Raw genomic sequence first — 16,172 nt, 5'->3', positions numbered from 1 at the left:
TCAATGGGAATAATTGACCCAAAAGACCATTATAGTAGCTCATAAATAGTGAGGGGGTGATCAGAATTAAAACACTCTAAGGTCTTTGCAATTTTTGGAAGGCAAAAATATTGAACAACTATAAACTCTGACAAGCATTCACATTAAAATAATCTGAGGGACTTCCTGGTGGCACAGTGGTTAAGAATCCGCCTGCCAATGCAGGGAACACGGGTGTGATCCCTGGTCCAGGACGATCCCTCATGCTGTGGAGCAACTAAGCCCGTGTGCCACAACTACTGAGCCTGCACTCTAGAGCCTGCGAGCCACAACTACTGAGCCCGCACTGTAGAGCCTGTGAGTCACAACTACTGAGCCCGTGTGCCACAACTACTGAAGGCCTTGTGCCTAGAGCCTGTGCTCCACAACAAAGAGAAGCCACCGCAATGAGAAGCCCGTGCACGGCAACAAAGAGCAGTCCCCACTCACCGCAACTAGAGAAAGCCCGCGCGCAGCAACGAAGACCCAACACAGCCAAAAATAAAATAAATTAATAAAATAAAATAATCTGAATAACCACCAAAATAAAAGACACAGAGCTTATTATTTCCAAGTTAATACATGTGAAAGACTCAAATAAGAGGAGGAAGGGAAAACTCAATGAATTTGAAAGACAGCAATAATAAAGAGGGGAGGCAGAAAAGGCAGCACAAAGAGAAAGGACATAATGAGACTTATTTCTACAATCCTAATATTTTAATAACCACAATAAAGGAAAATGTATTAAATTTTCCCACTAAATAAAAAAGCAAATGTCAGTCTGGATTGTTTTAAAACCCACTGTTTAAAGCTGGTACTTACAGAACGTTTGAAAATCAAACTGATAATCAATGAAATAAATCATTTAGTGTTTGCGTTTTCCCTGAATTTTCTAGTTTTAGAATCAGGCTACGGTGAAGTGGCCCCCATAGTCACTGTAAATAAGCAGTTACTAGGCAACCGCTGCACGCAGCATATCTAACTATGCGCTGCTGAAGTTCTGAGAAGAAAAAGAAGCAAACTCGAATCTTTTTAAGATCAAAACTTTATGAATTTTCTAGCCATAGTTTTTTGAGTTGTATGATTTTTAGACCTTGCACATGAAATATACTTTTCTTTTGGAAAAGTACCTTAAAATCAAGATTTTAAGAATGAGACCATTCTCTATTGTTTACTTCTTCGATCATCCTGTTCACCAACAAAAGGAACACAGAATCTAAAACTCTGGCAAAGTTATTCTATTATTTATATTCTAATTGTTATCACTTGTTGCAGAGAATAGAGAGTCCATTAAGTTCCTACCTATTTAAATGAACAGGACTTCCCTGGTGGCACAGTGGTTAAGAATCCGCCTGCCAATGGAGGGAACACAGGTTCGAGCCCCGGTTCGGGAAGATCCCACATGCCGTGGAGCAACTAAGCCCGTGTGCCACAACTACTGAGCCTGCGCTCTAGAGCCTGCACGCCACAACTACTGAAGCCCGTGCGCCTAGATCCTGTGCTCCGCAACAAGAGAAGCCACCGCAATGAGAAGCCCGCCCACAGCAATGAAGAGAAGCCCCTGTTCGCCGCCACTAGAGAAAGCCCGCACGCAGCAACGTAGATCTGTTTCAGTAAATCTGTTTCAGGGTTTCTTTAACAGTGTGTGTCATGAAATGGAATTTGAAGTGCTCAGTCTTTTCGACACTCTGGAGTCACTGAAGTGCTTCCAAGTAAGATAGCCAAGTCAGCAAGGGTAGTTATTTCTGTTAATTCTCTTATGATTGCCACAGGGAGAAGGATTCACTTTAGTAAGTTCTTGAGGCCTATTACTACAAAATCATAAAAGGTGAAGAATCAAAAGAGACCATAGGGAACTTCTGGTCTGACCCTCTCTAATTGAACAACTGCAAAATCTGAGACCATGAGAAAGGAATTGATTCTCCCAAAGTGTACTAGCTGATTCATTGTGAAAGGGACAAGAACCCTTTGACTCCCTCCAATTCAAAGAGCTTTCCACTCACTCCCCCGCTTTCCATTGATCATTTCTGTTGATAAACCTTAAATGCCTAATAAGCAGAGTACAAACTGTTGAGTGGAGGGACTTCCTGTTTTCAGGACTCATCAGAATGATAGATTCTAACTTTCTTGGGTCATTGATTCCCAGTGAAACAGCTGGCAGTTTGTCCGGGTCCACATTCCCTTTCTGAGACATACCTGCATTCCCTCCTGGCACCACCGTCCTATTCACAGGGAGTTCAAAGGGTGGACACCAGCAGGTGTGGCAAACCTGCAGGGGTGGCAGTCATGCTCATACAATCAGCTACTTTCCCAAAGGTAGCTTCAAATGTTGCTAGTGCTTTGCCACATTTCCCCCCAGTCATTTTTTAGTGAAATTGTCGTTTTATATTTAGACAAGATGAAACCCTTCCTTGATGCTTACTTTTACTCTCTTCATGTGAAAGGATGATGGAGATATTAAAGAGGGTCTAAGATAAGTAACTAAAAAGCCTAAAGGACAGGAAGTGGTTTCTTTGCAGGAGTCGAGTGAGCTGGGGATGTTTACCTAAGAAGAGACAGCTAAGTGATGATTTAAGTGCAGAAAAATACATTAAGGAGGAATTGCCTCATTAAAAAGCAAAGTGCTAATCCTTAAGGTAACTTCAAATTTGGGGTTCTGAAATGTTATATTGCCACTAGAAATAATAACAAACTGTATATTTGATAAAGTCTATATTTATGTGATTAGCTCTATCAGTGTGTTTTTCAAAGTGTCTGTGGCATTTTGTAACTATATTAGCAATGTATGAGAGTTCCAGTTTTCCCACATCATTGCCAGCATTTGATACTGTCAACCTTAAAAAAATTAATCATTTTGGTAATTATGTGCTTTTTATATCCTAAGAATTCTTTGTCTAATCCAAGGTCATAAAGCTTTTCCCCAAGTTTTCTTCTAGAAGTTTTCTAAGTTTAACTTATATTTAGATATAACCTTGATTTTTCAAACTAAAATTAAGTTCAAGGCACAAGTCAGGCAATGGGCTTAGGAATGCTTTGGTCAAAAAAAAAAAAGGAAAGCATGGGCAACAGTTATTAAAGTGAGTAGTATTTTACTTTGTTTTTGCAATTTACAAGTAAAACCAATAATCATTTCAATATTTCTCAACATTCTGTGTGTAATACACACAAACAGGAATTGTGGGCAGGGAAGAATCTCAAGAAGTAGTAGACCCACTGACTTTTTCCTAATGTGTTTCCATTTATGTAAAGAGATGAGTCATGAGAATTTAAATAATAGAAAATGTTTTTAAAGCAGCACACATTTCACTGAGAAACATAAGGTATAGACCAGTGATTCTCAACAGGGAAGGAGCCATATCCTTCTATGGAGACATATCAGAATCACTGGGGAGACTCTTTCAAATTATACATGTCCCCCATACCTATGTGCTGAAATTCTGGCAAAAACCCTCCCTTTTCCCACTGAGAATAATGCATATTGAGGCACTGTTACAAAAGGGCATATTTTAACTCCCAGATAAGTTGCTTTGGGAAAAGCTGTGGATCACTGTTCTAAGTGCTTTGGGAGTTGTCTACTGAAGATTCATGGATGCTTTTAAACTGGGTCTTAAAGCATAGGGTTTGGATAGACAAAGAGGGCAAAGATCATTTCACGTTTGATAATTGGTAGAGAGACAGGAAAATGACCAGGAGTTGTTTACTTTCCCCTGGATCACAGGTTAATGCAGGGAGATACGTCTGGAAGGATAGATTAGGGTTAAATTGTGGAACATAAACTCCATAAACGTAGGGGCTTTGCCTATCCAGTTCACTTCTGTATGCCTGGCACCCACAATAGTACCTTGCACATTAAACAGGCCCTCGTGAATGTTGAATTAATGAAGTTTTGACTGTCAAATTAAAAATTTAGGACATTATCTTCCAGCATCTAGACAGTGGAGAATAACTGAAGAGAGTCATAGAGACATAAGCCTAGAGCTCCAGCAAGAGATCAAGACGAAGCTATAGGTATGAGAAGCTAAGGTATAGAGAGAAGGCAAAAGTCAAGAACCAGCATCCTGGAAACATGCAGAGAGAGGGTGAGACTAAAGAAAATAAGAGAGAAGGGCTGTTAGATAATAAAAACAACGAACATAAAATGTCACTTCATAATTTACAGACTCTTCCAGATGCATGATAACAGGTAAGACAGGCATAGCTTCTCCCATTTTACATAGACTTCAGTGGTGGAATAGTAATAATAAAACATTACCAACCTAAATATAAGAAAAGAACAAAGCCAGTCACCGAAACTAAAAGTAATGTTAAGAATAAGGGGTGAATCAGTCTGGACAATAAGGAAACTGGAAACACAGTATGTTTGAACAGGGAAGGTTTTATGTAAAGAATTATTAACTTAAAGTAGGAGAGTAGCTAAAAAAAGATGTAAAGAAGACTCTAAGGGTACCTAGGGCTGCTGGAGAGTGCCTAAGGAAGAGAAAACTTGGGGGAAGGCCCACTCTCCAATAGTAAGGTTTAGATCTCTTTAGAGAAAAGGATGGCTGCCACCCATGGGATGGCAGGGAAGTTTACTGGGTTGTCAGATGCAGAGCTGGTCCACAGTCACCAGGCAGCAGGAGACAACCTTGCAGGGTACAGATGCGCCGACGCTGGTGGGAGGATGCAGACAGGGTCTGGGTGCCGCTGCCGACACGAGGTCTGGAACACACCAGCGTCCAGGCAGGAGGGTCATGGTTAGTGGCCAACTGGGCCTGGGCTGGACTGCAAGGTCACCAAGGGACAGTGTGAGGCTGGTGCAGAGCGCACTAGATGTCCGCTTCCACATACAACCTTGCTGAACCCTACAGCAGCAGCTACCGAAAGTAAAACAGCGCCCGGAAACCAGACGCCTCCTTCTTCCTGCAGTGTCTCTCCAGTGCCCTCTACTGGCCAAGCTTAACATCGTGTTCAACATAAAGAAGAAATGCTACAGACACCAGTCCACTGGGAGCTGAAAAGGAATACATTGCAACTAGGGCCGTGGGTTATTCCACATTTTCCGGAGTGCCTGCCTGTACATGACTGGGCTGTTCTATAACAAGTTCCAGAAACGAGAGGAGGCTGGGCGCGGGGTGCTGGGAAAGGATTGAGGTGGGGTGGGGAGGGGAAGGCGTACTGATGAAGCGGCAGGTTAACACGCAACCCTAGAGGAAAGAGAGATTTTATGTCCCAGCACGTCCATGGAAAACCCCAGAAAACAGTAAAAGCCAAGACTGGGTCTCCTCCCCGAACCTGGGCTTTCCCCACAGCAAGAGGCACTGAGGATTTTGTGTGTGTGTGTGTGTGGTACGTGGGCCTCTCACTGTTGTGGCCTCTCCCGTTGCGGAGCACAGGCTCCGGACGCGCAGGCTCAGCGGTCATGGCTCACAGGCCCAGCTACTCCACGGCATGTGGGATCTTCCCGGACCGGGGCATGAACCCGTGTCCCCTGCATCGGCAGGCGGACTCTCAACCACTGCGCCACCAGGGAAGCCCGGCACTGAGGATTTTGACCTACCAGCCCCGAGTTATTTGCTCACCTCTCTGGCCAGAGAGATGGGTGACTACGATTGGGACCTACATCATTTGGTCATGAGGTAGGCGAGGGAAATTTTCCCAAAGGGAGGTTGTTATGACCAAAAGAGGGACAGGGATGCTGAGAAACCTCTGATGTCTATTATGGGGGCACAGATGAAAATGGGAATAAGGCTATCTTTGCGGAAGGCTTTTTACTGCTGTATTGTATTTGTTTTTACTGTCTTATTACATTAACTCATCCTTTTAGGAGCACCGTATTAATCTCTAGGTACCGCTGGATGGAGATCACTAAAGGGGCCATGCAAGGCAGACTCTGTCAAAATGCATCAGTGCTCTCCCTCTCTCACTTGTGCTTTCACCACAGAGCAGTGATGTTTTGAGATAGTGGGAATCTTTAATTCTCCGGTGATGCAAATGATATGTGAAAACAAAAGGATTCTAAACCCTAAATATTGCTCTGAAGACAGATAAGAAATAGTAATCGGTTGAGCAGTTTGCGGTTCAGTAAGGTGATATCCAGTTACCCAAGTGGAGCTAACTATACAGAAGCCATGGATACCAGTAAGAAACGCGCGGGAGCGGACCTCGCCGGCACCCGTCAGTCCCTGGACTGGATCCGAAGAGTTTCAGCAATACCGTATCTTGCGCTGGTGCTGACCTCTGTCTCCATGCATGGGCTGGCTGTGACAACTCACTATTCATGTGCAGAGACCCGAGTTCTTCACGGCGTGCCAGACACAGCTGCTCTCGTTGGAAAATTATTCTATTATCCAGTTTCTCCATATGCCTTCCAAGGGAAAATAAGTCAGTTTCAGGTAAGCATCTAAGTATCTCTAACCAATCTGTTCAGCACTGTGTTTCGTAGATATTAAAAATAAACAGGGTTCAAGCTTTCCAAGTAGTCCCTGTAACCCTGTAATAGTTTATATGTAGGTGTCTCAGGGCACTGTCCAAGAAAATGAAAGTACTTTTAAAGGCTTACAAATAACGAGCTACTGTAAGGAACCTAGTCTGAGAGGAAAAGCAATCCAATATATGAATTTAATAGAATTTAGCATTTTTAGACACAAGCCTTAATTGTCAATCATATTAAATAGTTCCTAGGCTTTGTAAACTTCTTTTAATGAAATACTTGACCCAGTATTTTAATGAGTTTAGTGATTATTCTGTGATTTCTACTCAAAGTTTAGGTTTTTCAAAAGAACTTTATGAAGCTGAGAAGAAAGAAGTATATTCTTAGCGTTTAAAAAAAACTGGTTTATGATTAAACTTGAAATGTATACCTCAACAGAGATCTTTAACTCTTGTTATCAGTGCTCTGCCACAGGGACAGAGCAAACAAATGTAAAACCTCTTCCCAAAGGCAAGTTCAGACTTTATTTCATGTGTAATTGAACAGGTTACAGGGGTTCATAATGTCAAACTGCCAAGATAGCTGGAATATAATCCTTCTATCAAGACCTTGCAAGGACTGCCCTTAGAAGATGAAGGAAGAGATTACTAAATCATGGTGCTAGTGTCTGGGGATTTCTGTTTCCAGCAAACACGAACAGCCTCCATCACCTTTACCCTTCATGTGCTGGATAGGGATGAAGTAAAGGAAGCAAGCTGGATTCCTTCTCCAAGTGGGTAAGTGTCCGCATTAAAAAAGTACCAGGACACCTGGGTGTGGCGCTGAGCCTATGAGTTTAGTCAAAAGAGCAAGGGCAGGATATGAAGAAGCAAAACCTTGCACTGGAGGAAGAATAAGGAACAGAAGACCATCACAAAAGGGAGAAGTAGACACATTTCACAGTGTTGCTAATAAACAGGCTCTTAGAGCAAAGCTTATTATGGTAATTCCTTGAATTGGAAAACAACCTCCCCAAATAAATGAACTCTTGGGAACTAAGTTTTTATTTCTCATACCATTTTATTTTACACTCAGGGACCATGCACTAACTGAGAACAGTCCTTTTCTCTTTTCCTCTTTCAAAAAGCAGCATCTGAATACACATATGCCTTGTAAGCATAGAATACATTGGAATATTATGGTAACAGTAAGGGAGGAAAACTGGGAGACTGGGCAATAAGGATGACGGGGTAAAAAAGGAACACAGTGTATTTTACATGATTTTCATTTTTGTGCCTTGTGAATCTTATATTGTGTTCATGTATTATCTGTTTTAAAATCGATTAAAAGGTAATTCTATAGGGTTTAACAATTCACATTTTGAGTATTTTTTATTTTCCTTAAGTTATTTTCCAATATGGAAATAACCATGTTGTTTGCTATCCCTCTTAATCTAAAATTTTGAAGTTTTTCTCTAGAAAGTTGCTTTTTAACTTCTAGAATAATTTTTATGCAAAACTATGAAACATAGTTCAGGCCAATAATAACCAACTCTTACACAGCAACTCACAATTTATAAGGTGTTTTCCCATGTATCATTGCATCTTTTTTCATTTTTTTTCATTTACCTACGCATTCATTCATTAAGAATTTAGTGAGTGTCTACTATTTGCCAGATCCCTGAACTGGGCGTAGGAGATAATATGAATAAATTGCTGCTGAGGAACTTGCTCCGGTAGGGTATGTGGAAATGTAATTTAAAAAATGGTAATATGGTGCAAAGAATGCATTACATATATCTTATATATGTAAGATATAGAGGCTACATTCGTAGATTAACTCACCTTGGGGGAGGATGTTGGCAAAACTTTTTGGATGAGGTAATGTCCATGATGGACATTAAAGTTGAAGTTGAAGTCAGCTAGCCAAAACAGGAGGAAAGGCACTATAGGCTCAAAGAAGGACCTGTTGAATGGTTACAAAAACATTAAACAGAATGTTATGTTTGGAAAACCACACAAAATTTGGCATTGCTGAAACACAGGGTGAGCTGGGTAGTGGCGGGACATGAAGCTGGAGAAGTTAGCAGAGGCTGGATCTCGAAAAGCCTTATGGGCTCCGTGGCACATTTGAAAGTCTTACAGATGAAGGGAAGAAATGAAAGCCTTAACAATGCATTCAAAACAGAATCTAATCATTTCACCCTAAAAATTAATCCTGTTTTCATTTTCTTAAAAGAACTAATTTTTTTTTTTAATACTTTTTGGTTTAGTATACCTGTTCATTTCAACAGTAAACTAGGGCTATCCTATGCTCACATCCTTTCTGGATCTGTGAGAGTTATTACTTGGGTTTCCATTCAGCAAAGCCACAAGCTTCTAGAGACATTGGCCTCACAATCCCAACTATGGACTAAAGTCAAATCATGGGCTATTACTTAAAAGAGCGCATTTAGTAATTGCAGGGACTACTCACCAGTACTTCCATTTAAGAGGAGGTCCACTGTTGGTCTAGATGCAAAAGATGTGAGATAAAGAAGTACAAGAGAGCAAAGCAAAAGGAAGGATGCAAAGAAAAGAGGGATACAGAAGGATGAAAGAAAAAAAGAATGCTAGGAAGGAAAGGACACAGGGTAGGATGAAAGGAAGGACACAAGGATGGGAAGGATAGGAAAGGTCACAGGGAAAAGACGAGAAGGGACAGAAAGGAACAGGACAGGCGCAGTAAGAGTGAAAGTCTTATTGTGTGCCAGGTAATAACTTGCGAAGTGCATATAGCAATTAATATTCAAAATAGCTCTGCAAGGGAAATTTTTACACCCATTCTCTATTCGAAGAAACAGAAGCTCAGATCAGTTAAATAACTCAAAACTTTCTAACTCCAAAACAACTTTCCCACTGAAATTCTTACCTTCTGATTGAAGTCAGAACACCTGAATTAGGATCAGGTATTTACTCTGTGCCTTTGGACATTTTTCTTAGCACTTTGAATCTCAGCTTCTTCAACTATAAATTAGGGATTATAATAATTGTCTTCCCTATCCTCCTAGTTATTGGAGGCAACAATAAACGATGTAGGAGAGAATGCTATATATACCCGGAAGGCCTACATAAAAATAAGGGATTGCTAATAAAGCAATAATCCATGCTGTACTGTTCTTTTCAATCTTCAGTATTAGGGCCCACGGAGGCTCAAAGGAGTTTTCCACCATCATAGCTGAAATTACTCTTAAAGCAGCTGCTGAAACTCTTGGTGTTCAAGACCGTCTCTTTTTGGTACACACACTGGCAGACTATTTCCACTTGGATCCTTCTTTGGTGACCATGAGCACGTTCAGAAGCAAGGTAAACAAGCATCTCTGGAACCTTCCAGTGTTGGCTGAAGATCCTAGGCAAGTCATTCCTTTACAAGGTCACTATGTACAATTCCACTGGTCTATGGAACATGATGTTTCTACAGCACTGCCAGAGCTAATGCAAGTTTTTCAACAGCATGCTTCCTCTAAGTATCTTGCCCAAATTTTAGGATATAAGATTGAAGGTTGGAGATTACTTCAAAAATCTCAAAGAAGACCCAGGCAGTTAAGGGCTATCCCAGTCCCAACAGTAGGGCCAAATGAAATGACGAGAAAACCAAACAACCCTTTCTCTGTTTCACTACCCACCTTAGTGACTCCTTGGATCCCTAAAGATGAGGCCTCTTCAATTTCTGGCTTATTTGCTGCCTTAAGACGGATCACTCCTATCCTCCATCCTGACTTTATTCCAGGTACTCCAAGGTATACAAAGATGACAAGGCCACTGCATACAGTAGCATCACAGAATTCATTAAAGGAAATGTCCTTGACAACAAACCTTGAATATTCTTTTGCTTTTCCTGAGGTCCTTCCTTCTATGGTATTAACAGCTACTTCATTCACAGATTCTGACTTCCTTCAGAGTAGAACTTCTACAGTATCCGTGTTGTTAGAAAAACTAGACTTGACAGAGTGGGAGATAAGGGGGCACACCCCAATCCACGGAACAAAAATACAAAAGCATCCTGTTTTATCTGACCTTGTCTCAGAGCCAGTCAGTCAACCTTGGTATTCACGAGCCTTTCTTGCCTCATCCAAGTACTCTCATTTTCCTGGGTCCTCAGTCTCTGAGGAGGTGATACAGGATGTGGCCACACCTTCCGAGGGACTATCTTCAATGACAACATTCCTCTGCAGATGGAGTGGCTCTCACCCAGTCTACCTGGGAAGGTTTGTACAGTCACGTAACCGTCTCCTGATACCTGCAGCCTCAGCGAGGGAGATACTGGCAGTCTCGCATTTTCCCCTTGAGTTCAGCCAGTTGCCCCTGTCAAGCTGGCTGAGGCAGAAGCATCTTCGTGAGCATGGTCATGTGTCTGAGACTCCTGAAGTTTCTCAGTGGATTCATTCATTCCCCACTCCTACAGAGACAGTTTCACCTCTTGGCATGAGCGTAAATACCAAATTTGCATGGGATAGTACATTTGACTCAACTCTTTTGCTGTGGGAAACTGCTCATTTCTCCAGCAACCAATCAGAGGAAGACTCATCATCTGATGTGATTTTGAAAACTCAATCTTATTCTAAGGAGACCTCATCATTTACTCATTTACCTGATTTATTGGATTCATCCCTTTCTGAGCTGCCCAAATTTGCAAATGCATTTGAGTTACCTGAAAGCATGGGCTCAAGGACTATAATGCATTTTCTTAGTGACTTGTATTCAGGCATAGAACATTTAGCTTTTAGCAAATTCTCAAGAACTAGCCGAACTTCACCAGGCAACACAATGTTTAACCTGGATCCTACTGGAATGGTGGTAAGTCACCCACATACCACCCAAAACTTATTGACAGGATATGGGACTATTTCTGACATTAACAACATGCAAGGTAAGATTGTGGTAGTTGCTTAGTTTTCTATTTGCTATATTTTTCAGTGAATCTTTATACTAACAAGTAGTAACCAAATAATGTTGGTTAAAATATTCAGATTAAAATAGTGTTAAGATTCAAATACAGTGCCTAATGTTAACTGTGATGACTTTATGAGTGCTGGATTTTCTTCTGTCTATATTTTCTGTATTTTCCAATATTTCTACAAGGAGCATAGTGATTTTCAGGAGGAAAAAATTTTAAGAAAATATTGTGTAAGAAAAGTCAACAACAAAATGCAGTACCCATTTTATGCCCTCTACACATTAAATATAATTCAGATTTATCAAAGATTCACAAACGTGGAAGGAACTTCAAGCCATCACTTAGACCATACTCTGTCTAGTTACTATTATTCCTTAATTATCTCAGAAAGACACTGATAATCTGTTGCAACCTTATGGTTCATCATAATTAGAAAAAGGCTTGCTAACAAATTCAATCTCTATTGGTAAAATTAAGACCATCTTCTCTCTCACCATATACTCTAAACACAGGCAGTACTGTGATTAAGAATTCAGTATCTATAGTCAGACAAGGGTTCAAAATCTAGCTCTATAACATACTATTTGTGTGACCTTGAGCAGCTACCTAATTTTATTATTTTATTTTCGTCATTTATAAATTGAGGATAATCATTATCCCAATATGTTTGTCATGAAGGTAAAATGAAATATGTACTTAGTGCAGTGCCTGGCATTGGGTAAATGTTCTTTAAATGCAACCTGTTATCATGTCTGCCCAGCTTCTCTTTTCTGAACTAGGTAACTCATATAGGAGTGATTCTCTTAGAACTTGTTTCATATTGAAGCATACTTGTATGGTAACTTCCATGGAAAATTGCATGGATGATTTTTAATTCTGGGGGATTTCCTATGTTTCAATTAAACATCTAATTTAAATTGAGGCTCACCATTTTATCTGGATTCACTACAGAATTTCCAGAGACATCATTTAGACAAGGTACAACCAGTTTGTCTCTCACTAAATATGAACTGCTTCACGCAACAAAGATTCTGAAGACATGTGCTCTCCATCCTGAATCTCAGAAACCCGAGGACATGTCACCCCCAGGTAAGCAATTCTATCACCAAGGAGGGAAAGCTGATGGAACTTGAGCCTGTTTGAAATTTATCTCCCTGGTAGTTAGAACATACACCGTTAGTCAATCCCATGAAATATGCAACAGTGCTCAGATCTCCCTTCAAAATAGTCTTTCCTTGATCAAGTAATTGTCCCATCCTGTCTTCTAGATTCACTGCTTTTTCCTAGTATGACACTCTTCTTTCCAACTTAGTGCGACTCACAATATCTAAAGCCACCTGCCTTTGTTATATTGCAGCATATTCCCATTTTTGCGATAGTCACCTACCTCATCATCTCTCTCAGACAACACCAAATCTTTTCTGTGCAGAGCTTGAATTGTTTTCTAGGTGCCTTGGGATTTAAATGTGTTCTTTGAAATTAGAGCACTAGTTCATTACTATGTTTCTGTTCAATTATACAACTGTTACGTCCTGAACTTTAAAAAATGTCCCTCTTGAGCTTTTTAACATAGACATACAGACACACACACGCACAAACACACACACACAATCAGTTTAGAAATTTGAGCCCACTGCCAAAATATTGTTTTTCTGAAGCTCTCTAACCCAGACTTAGTTACTTGATACTACTAATGAGCTAATCTCAAGATCTTCTTCCATACTATAATTTAAGGCTGAGAGGATTAGGAAATTTGGAAACTAACAACCTCTGTGAATATGTAGAAGTAGCATCAAAGCTATAATGCAAACTCGACCAGTTGATGATAAGACAGAAGATAAAGAAGGTCAGAGAAGAGGGAGAGGGAAGTGAGAGAAAGAAAACCAAAAGAGAAAGTGCAGACAGAGCTTAAGACGGATGAACCTGACCCTTGAGTAGATGGAGGAAGTGTCCCCAAATCAAAGGCTAAAAACAGAGATGAAAGAAGTCAGTCTCTTTCACTCCTTCCTGGAATTACTTATGTGGTACTCAAATACAGGATGTCTGTGATTTCCCACATTCCTATGCAAATCAGGTCCAAAAATGAATACGGGGGGAAATAAGTCAACCACCAAGACAACCTTAAACATCTAAATAAGAATAGTTTTTGTTGAAATTTGTTTCTTGTTTGCTCCTTCTAGGTCAACCCAACACATCTCCAACAGTTGTTAATCCAATTCAACTGATAACAGCAACTGTCGGGCACAGACTCCATTTCCCAATCCATCCTGACACATTTTATGATCAGGAAGATGGCAGCTCAACTCATTTGACACTTGCAATAAAATCAGTAGATGAATATCCTTCAGGCTCAGAAAGCTGGCTGCAATTTAATTTGACTCATCAAATACTATACGGTTATCCCCTAGAACTGGATTTTCAGTATTCCCCTCAGGAATTTATTCTTCGTGCCACAGATTCTGGGGGCCTGGCTGCTCAGATGCTTTTCACCATTGAACTGAAGCTGCCCAGAAGTACACCCTGCCACACTTACACTCTGCGCACTAAAAACAGTTTCTACTCATTTATCAAGAAGAGAGAGAGGATTAGTTTGTTTCTTGCTAAACTCACTGACTATCTAAACTCCAGTAGCCCTGAACAAATTGTATTAACCACCCTGAGACCAGGGTCTACTATTATATCCTGGTATAACAGAACCTTATGTGAAGTCAACGGCAGTTCTCTGAAAAGGTGTCCTAACAGAAAAATTCAGGAAGTGATGTTTAAACTAAGAAGGCCTGATGGGAATGTCCATCCAGATTTTGCATATGCTATGTCACCGGAATACAAAATTGGCACAATTGAGAACATCACATATGGTGGAATCTGCCTTATTCTGGAGCCAGATAATGGGTCGTTAATTGAAAACAGCGTTCTTGCCTCATCTAACATAGAAAATACCCACTGGATTAGAAATCTTATTTTGGCTTTGTTGGTAAGTATGTGTATACTGATTGTGGCAATAGCAGCAAGTGTAACTTACCATTTCTATAGGAACTATAAGACTTTTCTTATTCCTCAGTCCCTGGTGTTTCAAGGGAGAACCTTAATAAGTAATTCAGACCAAGAAATGTACGTGCTAAGGCCGAGAAAGCCCCCTATCCTGGAGTGCGAAGTTCCACCCTCAGCTGGATTATGGAGAGGGACACCATTGTCTTCTCAACATCAACCTTACAGAGAAAACGTGACCTCTGCCACAGACACAAGAGTAGTCAATCTTCCAGCCTTCAAAACGTCAACTCCCATTCCATGATGAAATGGATCTCACTAGCCAGAGGAGAAGTGAGTAATACTATCAGAAATCCAAATGTATCAACAACTGTATGAGAAACAGGGATAACTGATCTAGAAAGCAGGTAAAATAAACAATTGCTGAGTCAAATTGTAAAAAGATAAGCAATAAATAATTCATCCTCCATGTTAACTGTATTAACATACTACCAATTAATTCTAATCACTTATTTCTCCTTAGAATCCTGATGGTCAATTATAAGTTTATGTCACCCAGACCACCGCTACCATAAACAAATCATGTAATGAATCATCCATTATGGAAAGAAATTGCATCACTGGCAACAGCATATCCAAATGTGAAAAATGCTGTAAACTGCCGGCCCAAGATACTCATCACAACCTTCAGTATGAAGGCATAAATAATATAACGATAAATAATAAATTCTGCAATAGTTTAAGGTTTGACTGTGTATAGGAAAGAATGATTAAATGTTTACCTCTCCATTGTATTTTTTTTTGCGGTACGCGGGCCTCTCACTGTTGTGACCTCTCCCATTGCGGAGCACAGGCTCCGGACGCGCAGGCTCAGCGGCCATGGCTCACGGACCCAGCCCCTCTGCGGCATGTGGGATCTTCGCGGACCGGGGCACAAACCCGTGTCCTCTGCATCAGCAGGCGGACTCTCAACCACTGCGCCACCAGGGAAGCCCCTCTCCATTGTATTTTTAAAGTTTTTGTCCAGTTTTATTGCGATATAGTTGACATACAGCACTGTATAAGCGATGATTTCACTTACATATATCATTAAATGATTACCATGATTTAGAGAACATCCATCATCTCATATAGATACATTTAATAAATAGAAACAAATATGTGTCATTGTGATGAGAACTCTTAGGGTTTACTCTCCTAGCAACTTCCATATATAACACACAGCAGTGTTCATTATCTTTATCATGTGGTACGTTACATCCCTAGTACTTCTTTATCTTACAACTGGAAGTTTGTACCTCTTGACTGCCTTCATCTATCCCCCCTCTGGTAGCCACAAATCTAATCTCTTTTTCTATGAGTTTGTTTATCAGTTTGTTTTTGAAGTGTAATTGACCTACAACTCTAGGTTAGTTCCTGGTGCACAACATAATGATTCAATATTTCTATAAATTTCAAAATGATCATGAGAAGTCTACTTGTCATCTGTCACCATACAAAGATATTACATAGTTACTGACTATATTCTTCACACTGTACATTTCATACCCTTCACTCATTTATTTTGTAACTCAAAGTTTGTACCTCTTAATCTCCCTTACCTCTTTCTCTCCTCCCCCTACCCAGCTCCCTTCTGGCAACCACATGTTTGTTCTCTGAATCTATAGCTCTGTTTCTATTTGATTTTGTTTGCTCATTTGTTTTGTTTTTAGATTCCACATATAAGTGAGATTGTACAGTATTTGTCTTTCTCTGACTTAATTTCACCTAGCATAATACCCTAGAGGTCCATTCTTGTTGTCACAAATGGCAAGATTTCATTCTTTCTTATGTGAGTAATATT

General features: G+C 40.4%; 1 protein-coding gene across 2 annotated transcripts; it reads left to right on the top strand.

Moving 5' to 3' along the window:
* The first annotated feature begins 5,437 nt into the window (after positions 1-5,437).
* On the top strand, positions 5,438-15,116 carry LOC113632346 (uncharacterized). Of its 2 annotated transcripts, XM_027129401.1 has the most exons (6): positions 5,438-6,389; positions 6,974-7,203; positions 9,579-11,314; positions 12,293-12,430; positions 13,522-14,315; positions 14,403-15,116. In XM_027129401.1, the coding sequence occupies exons 2-6, from the start codon at positions 7,082-7,084 to the stop codon at positions 14,631-14,633; spliced, it is 3,021 nt and encodes a 1,006-aa protein (XP_026985202.1). In that variant the 5' UTR covers positions 5,438-6,389; positions 6,974-7,081; the 3' UTR covers positions 14,634-15,116. The 2 variants fall into 2 exon arrangements, with proteins under 2 accessions (XP_026985202.1, XP_026985201.1); XM_027129400.1 differs by having other exon boundaries at positions 13,522-15,116.
* Positions 15,117-16,172: the final 1,056 nt, after the last annotated feature.

The sequence above is a fragment of the Aethalodelphis obliquidens genome, unplaced genomic scaffold (assembly GCF_003676395.1).
Source record: "Aethalodelphis obliquidens isolate GAN/ISIS:26980383/991018 unplaced genomic scaffold, ASM367639v1 scaffold36, whole genome shotgun sequence".
Taxonomy (NCBI): Eukaryota; Metazoa; Chordata; class Mammalia; order Artiodactyla; family Delphinidae; genus Aethalodelphis; species Aethalodelphis obliquidens.
This window is presented reverse-complemented; position numbering and strand designations above follow the sequence as displayed.

Bases quoted from the DNA above. Each gene is read 5' to 3' on its own strand.
- LOC113632346 (XM_027129400.1), top strand. From the start codon at position 7,082: ATGGTGCTAGTGTCTGGGGATTTCTGTTTCCAGCAAACACGAACAGCC. The intron at 7,204-9,578 runs GTAAGTGTCCGC...TTCAATCTTCAG, and splicing joins TGGATTCCTTCTCCAAGTGG to TATTAGGGCCCACGGAGGCT. The intron at 11,315-12,292 runs GTAAGATTGTGG...GATTCACTACAG, and splicing joins TGACATTAACAACATGCAAG to AATTTCCAGAGACATCATTT.